Here is a 7,500-nt window from a genome sequence, read left to right on the forward strand (position 1 = left end):
AAAATGCTTAGCGGTATTTCAAATTCCGCCGAGGTCGACTTGCCTTTCATCCTTTCGGGGTCGATAAATAAAGTACCAGTTACGCACTGGGGTCGATGTAATCGCTTAATACCTATGTTTTCCGTGTTTTGTTCCCTCTGTGTTTAAGCCCCTTGTGGGTAGTAAAGAAATAGGTTTTCGTCTGCCTTTCAATTCCGCCAAGTCGACTTTGCCTTTCATCTTTCGGGTCAATAAATTAAGTACCAGTTACGCACTGAGGTCAATGTAATCGACTTAATACCTATGTTTGTCCTTGTTTGTCCCCTCTGTGTTTAGCCCCTTGTGGGTAGTAAAGAAATAGGTATTTCGTCTGCTGTTCAAATTCCGCCAAGGTCGACTTTGCCTTTCATCCTTTCGGGGTCAATAAATTAAGTACCAGTTACGCACTGAGGTCAATGTAATCGACTTAATACCTATGTCTGTCCTTGTTTGTCCCCTCTGTGTTTAGCCCCTTGTGGGTAGTAAAGAAATAGGTATTGCGTCTGCCGTTACGTTCTAAGTTCAAATTCTGCCGAGGTCGACTTTGACTTTCATCCTTTTGGGGTCGATAAATTAAGTACCAGTTACGCACTGGGGTCGATGTACTCGTCTTAATCCGGTTGTCTGTCCTTGTTTGTCCCCTCTGTGTTTAGCCCCTTGTGGGTAGTAAAGAAAGAGGTATTTTGTCTGCTGCTATGTTCCGAGTTCAAATTCCGCCGAGATCAACTTTGCCTTTCATCCTTTCGGGGTCGATAAATTAAGTACCAGTTACGCACTGGGGTCGATGTAATCGACTTAATACCTATGTCTGTCCCCTCTGTGTTTAGCCCCTTGTGGGTAATAAAGAAATAGGTATGTGTGTGTATATAATATATAAGTACATATACATATAGTTGTATGTATATGTATAAGTGCAGGTGTGGCTCTGTGGTAAGTAGCTTGCTTCCACCCACATGGTTCTGGGTTCAGTCCCACTGCATGGTGCTTTGGTCAAAACCTTGTGAATGGATTTGGTGGGCAGAGAATTGAAGAAGCCCATAGTGTGTATGTTTCTTTGTTTTACTTTTACTTGTTTCAGTCATTTGACTGCGGCCATGCTGGAGCACTGCCTTTAATCGAGCAACTCGACCCTGGGACTTATTCTTTTGTAAGCCCAGTACTTATTCTATTGGTCTCTTTTGCGAACCGCTAAGTTACGGGGACATAAACACACCAGCATCGGTTGTCAAGCAATGCTAGGGGGACAAACACACACACACATATATATATATACGACGGGCTTCTTTCAGTTTCCGTCTACCAAATCCACTCACAAGGCTTTGATCAGCCCGAGGCTATAGCAGAAGACACTTGCCCAAGGTGCCACATAGTGGGACTGAACCCGGAACCATGTGGTTGGTTAGCAAGCTACTTACCACACAGCCACTCCTGCGCCTATGTGTATATATAATTTTCTTTTCTTTAAATTGATTCAGCTTTAAAGCTACGGTCGTGCTGGGGCACCACCATCGGCTGTGCCACACCATTATGTGAAACCTCTTCTGATATGTGGCATTTGGACGAATGAGGGAGTTTGATGCTGCTCCCTCATCTGTATTTCCTGCCGTGAGGTAGGCTCATCTGGAACCCTTGACAGTAGGAGATCCAGTTTTGTTTTAAAGACACCTACATCCACACAATGCAGCTCCTTCAAGCATTTTGGAAGTATATTAAAGAACTGTGGGCCCTTGAAACCCAAGCTGTTGCAGTATCTGGTCCTATATTTTGATGGTGATGCTGGGATCTTTGGCACTATGCAGTGGTGCCCCATTCTGCTCTTTGTGTAACTTTCAATGCCAAAGTTTGCTACAAGGCCTTCCGGGACTTTCCAGTTGTATATCACTGCATATGTCTTCCCTGCCGTTGTTCTAGGGAGAAGTGTTTATATATGTGTATATATTTATGTGTGTGCCTTTGTGTCTGTGTTTGTCCCCCTAGCATTGCTTGACAACCGATGCTGGTGTGTTTACGTCCCCATCACTTAGCGGTTCGGCAAAAGAGACCGATAGGATAAGTACTGCGCTTACAAAAGAATAAGTCCCGGGGTCGAGTTGCTCGATTAAAGGCGGTGCTCCAGCATGGCCGCAGTCAAATGACTGAAACAGTAAAGAGAGAGTATATATATATATATATATATATATAAAATACAAAATGGGACAAGAACGCAAAACACTCAAATGGATGACACAAAACACGGACGGGTCATTCGAAGCCTCTAATCTTTAGTCAAGTACCGGATTGAAATTGCGAGGATGATCCGGTACTTGACTGAAGATTAGAGGCTTCGAATGACCCGTCCGTGTTTTGTGTCATCCATTTGAGTGTTTTGCGTTCTTGTCCCATTTTGTATTTTTATATATATTTTTTAGACATACATATATATATATGTGTGTGTGAGTTTACGTGTGTGTGTGTGTGCATGTATGTATGTGTGTCTGTGTATTTGTGTGTATGTATATATGTGTTTATGTGTATCTGTGCATTTCATGTGTGTGTATGTGTCTGCTTGAATGTATGTGTTATGTATTTGTGTGTGTGTAAGTGTTTAAGTGTTTGCATATGGATGTTATGTGTGTGTATGCTTGTGTATCTGTGTGTGTGTGTATGTATCTGTATGTGTATCAATCTATCTGCGTGTATGTTAACGCGTACTTTTCAGACGCGTAATATGAGCAGCACACCAAAGACGATATTAATGTGTACACTTAATTATTGAATGTGTACACTAATTAATGCACAAAAGGTTAATTGCTTGAAATAATATAGGAATTAATAAGTTGACTGTTTACACATTTAAAACACACAGAAACATTCTCTCTTTCTCACACTCATGCACACACACAGAGAAACACAGCCTCTCTCTTTCACACACACACAGAAGCACAACCACTCTCTTTCTCTCACACACACGCAGAAACTCTCCCTCTCACACCCACAAACGCAATCTCTTTCTCTGTCTCTCTCTCGCACACACATATTATCTCACACACACAAACTCTTTCTCAGACACAGAGAGAAACACACACAGACACAGAAACACATTATCTCACACACAGACTCTCTCTCACTCACACATACACACACACACACACACACACACAGAAACACACTTTGTCTCTCACAAATGCAAAATCTCCCTCTCACACACAGTCTCTCACCCCACCCACCCCGGGGGGATATCTATCCCAGGCCTGAAGCTATTCCTAACAAGTTTCACTTATTCCCCCCACCTCCCAATCTCTCCGTAACCACACCCTTAATCTTTCCCTAATCCCTAATACCCAACAAAGGAGTCTCCCTGTGGTTATTCAAACGGTTAGAAATAACAGCCAAAAACCCCCCTCAAAACCTCAACTATCTTTACAGCCTTAAAAAAAAAAACTCAGTGGTCTCGTGATACAACAAAGCCCTACATGTAGTCTTAAATAAATGTGGACATGGATATTTGGTTGAGAAGCTTGCTTTGAAAGCCACATGTCTTTGGGTTCAAATGTCTTCTACTATGGCCAGTGGAGGGAGCATAGCTTAGTGGTCAGGGTGTTTGACTTGTGATTGGATTCCGTGTGTCTAACACAGGTAATTTAACACAGGTGATGTAACACAGGTAACACTGACACCCGAAAGGCCAAGCCTATATGTGCAAATTTTACTTGACATGTCTTATGAAGTACAAGAATGACCTGGAAGTTCACAGCGAAAAATGTAGTCTGTCTAAGGGTTTACTCATCATCAGTCATCATCAACCTGTTTTCCATGCTGGCATGGGTTGTGGATGGCTTGACATGAGCTGACCAGCTGGAGAACCACCCAGGCCCCGATTGTCTGTTTTGATTTGGTTTCTGCTGTTGGATGCCCTTCCAAATGCTAAACGCTTAACAGAGTGTGCTGGGTCCTTTTATGTCCTTTTTAAACCACGATCCTACAACCGCGAGTCTGCTGCCCTAACCACTGGGCCATTGTGCCTCCACACACGCATACACACACATATATATATAATATATATATATATATAAAGTGGGATGGTCATAACTGGAGTACCTCAAGCTAAACAAGTAAATCGTTATGTTATGAAAGTAGAGGTGGTGCCCTTCAACAGAAGACCCTACTCTTCACCATCAGGAGCAGTGCTGAATTTAATCGCTTACGTTGGCCTTGTGCATAATCTGTTTCCTAATCTCTCAGAGGGATTAAAAAGCAACGTAGGGACACAACTAAAGGATGGGGGGGGGAGTGAGTCTCTAACTCCTTTTGTATTCCCTGCTTTCAGAAAAAAGATTACCCTCATTTTTGTAGGGGGGATGGGGTTGTGTGTGTGTAGGGGGGTGTTTAGCCCCAGCTCAGTCCTTATCCAGCATATCTCTGATTAAAGGTGTTCCAGCTGTGACCACCCTGTCTTTTATTCAGACAGACATTGTGTATATAGGACTACATTATCTAATGTGCCCTTCTTTGTTATTGTTTAACCCTTGGTTTATTTAATTACCTAATTTTGAATATTAAATCTAATATTCAAAATAATAGTTAAGAAACCAGTAAATTTATTGGAAATTATTATCCCTTAACGAGGCTTATTTAACCTCTAATTAAACTTTTATATATATTTTTATTTCTGAATATGTGTGTATATATACTTGGTGAATGTATGCCTCTGTGTGTGTGTATGTATGTATGTATATATATATATATATATATATATATATATGACAGGCTTCTTTCAGTTTCCATCAACCAAATCCACTCACAATGCATTGGTTGGCCCAGGGCTATAGCAGAAGACACTTCGTCTTTTAGTATGTGACCTCGTCTGTATCACTAGCGATTTTTTTTCCTCTGTCTTCCCTTCTCGGGACCTTTCCTTCTCCTATGTTTCCGACGAAGAGCTCCGCTCGAAACGTCAAACCCTCCTTCTTCCCTGAGTGTCCAATAATACTTTATTTGTTCCACGTCCTTGCGTTGTTGTTTTTATTTTCTTGTTTGGATTAACTTTATATATATATATATATACAGGCGTAGGAGTGGTAAGTAGCTTGCTTACCAACCACATGGTTCCGGGTTCAGTCTCACTGCGTGGCATCTCGGGCAAGTGTCTTTTATACAGCCTCAGGCTGACCATAGCCTTGTGAGTGGATATGGTAGACGGAAACTGAAAGAAGCCTGTCATATATATATATGTGTGTGTGTGTCTGTGTTTGTTCCCCTCACCATCACTTGACAACCGATGCTGGTGTGTTTACATCCACATAACTTAATGGCTTAGCAAAAGAGACCAATAGAGTAAGTGCTAAGTTTACAAAGAATATGTCCTGGGGTTGATTTGTTCGACTAAAGGCAGTACTCCAGCATGGCCACAGTCAAATGCTGGAAACAAATAAAAGAATATATATATATATATATCGTGAATGTGTCTATATATATATGTAGTGAATGTGTATGTATATATATATTTATAGTGAACGTGTATGTATGTATATATATATAGTGAACGTGTATGTATGTGTATATATATAGTGAACGTGTATGTATGTGTATATATATATATATAGTGAACGTGTATGTATGTGTATATATATATATATATAGTGAACGTGTATGTATGTGTATATATATATATAGTGAACGTGTATGTATGTGTATATATATATATATATATAGTGAATGTGTATGTATGTATATATATATAGTGAACGTGTATGTATGTGTATATATATATATATATAGTGAATGTGTATGTATGTATATATATAGTGAACGGTATGTATGTGTATATATATATATAGTGAACGTGTATGTATGTGTATATATATATTATATATATAGTGAGATGTGTATGTATGTATATATATATAGTGAACGTGTATGTATGTGTATATATATTATATATATAGTGAATGTTGTATGTATATCTATATATAGTGAACGTGTATGTATGTGTATATATATATATATATAGTGAATGTGTATGTATGTATATATATATATATAGTGAATGTGTATGTATGTATATATATATATATATAGTGAACGTGTATGTATGTGTATATTATATATATAGTGAACGTGTATGTATGTGTATATATATATATATAGTGAATGTGTATGTATGTGTATATATATATATATAGTGAATATGTATGTATATATATATATAGTGAATGTATGTATGTATATATTGTGCGTGTGTATATGCAAGTGTGTCTACATATTCTCTGTGTATGTATCTCATTTTTTCCTTTTACCTCTTCTCTGTGTCTGTGTGTGTATGCATGCACACATGTATATTTATATGTATTTATCAACACACGTACTCTGTCACGCACATCTTATACTTATATGTCTCTCTCTCTCTCTCGTGTACTATTTCAGGTCGGTTCGACCTAAAGGAGGAGACCGTTGAAGACCTGCTGTCCACTGCCTGTCTGCTTCAACTGTCCGAGGTGGTGGAGGCCTGCTGTAACTTCCTTATGAAACAACTCCATCCATCCAACTGTATTGGGATCCGACAATTTGCTGATGCTCAGGGATGTATCGACCTGTACAAGGCCGCCAACAATTACGTTATGGTCAGTGTCTCTCTCTTTATCACTACCTCTACCAACTCTCCCTCTGTCTGTCTCTCTCACCTATCTACCATTATCTATATATCTAACTGTGGAGTCGCAATGGCTCAGTGGTTAGGGCAGCGGACTCGCGGTCATAGGATCGCGGTTTCGATTCCCAGACCGGGCGTTGTGAGTGTTTATTGAGCGAAAACACCTACAAAAAGCTCCACGAGGCTCCGGCAGGGGATGGTGGCGACCCCTGCTGAACTCTTTCACCACAACTTTCTCTCACTCTTACTTCCTGTTTCTGTTGTACCTGTATTTCAAAAGGGCCGGCCTTGTCACACTGTGTGTCACGCTGAATATCCCTGAGAACTGCGTTAAGGGTACACGTGTCTGTGGAGTGCTCAGCCACTTACACGTTAATTTCACGAGCAGGCTGTTCCGTTGATTCGGATCAACCGGAACCCTCATCGTCGTAACCGACGGAGTGCTTCCATATATCTAACTATATCTCTATCTATCTATCTGTCTGCCTAACCTGTCTACCACTATCTGTCTCTTGCTCTGGTCTTTTTCTCTTACCTATGTCTCTCTCTCATCTCTCTTTCTCTTATCTTTCTCTCTCTCCCTCCCAGCTGTGACAGGATTTGTACCTATCCTTCTATATTCCTCACTCTCTTCCTGTCTTTATCATTAAAGACTGCTTCTCCCCCCCTCCCCTCTTGGTACATATATCCACCACTCTACTTAGCTTCATCTTCACCATCATCACTTAACATCCACTTTTCCATACCTGCATGGAAAAGTAGATGATGATGAAATTTACCTGTATCTGCATCTCAATCACTCTCTTCTTTCTTTCTTTCTCTGGTCTTTGTGTTATTTACAGTCAGTACATCTC

General features: G+C 40.2%; 1 protein-coding gene across 1 annotated transcript in view; it reads left to right on the plus strand.

Moving 5' to 3' along the window:
• Positions 1-6,371: 6,371 nt before the first annotated feature.
• Positions 6,372-7,500, plus strand: part of LOC115230749 (kelch-like protein 5) — a gene marked incomplete at its 5' end in the record, with an annotated part of 20,338 nt that continues 19,209 nt past the window's right edge. The window contains one exon of the mRNA XM_029800886.2: positions 6,372-6,617. Within this exon, the coding sequence (XP_029656746.2) occupies positions 6,372-6,617 (246 nt within the window). The remainder of the gene's footprint in view (positions 6,618-7,500) is intronic.

Source organism: Octopus sinensis, unplaced genomic scaffold (assembly GCF_006345805.1).
Source record: "Octopus sinensis unplaced genomic scaffold, ASM634580v1 Contig16299, whole genome shotgun sequence".
Classification (NCBI taxonomy): domain Eukaryota; kingdom Metazoa; phylum Mollusca; class Cephalopoda; order Octopoda; family Octopodidae; genus Octopus; species Octopus sinensis.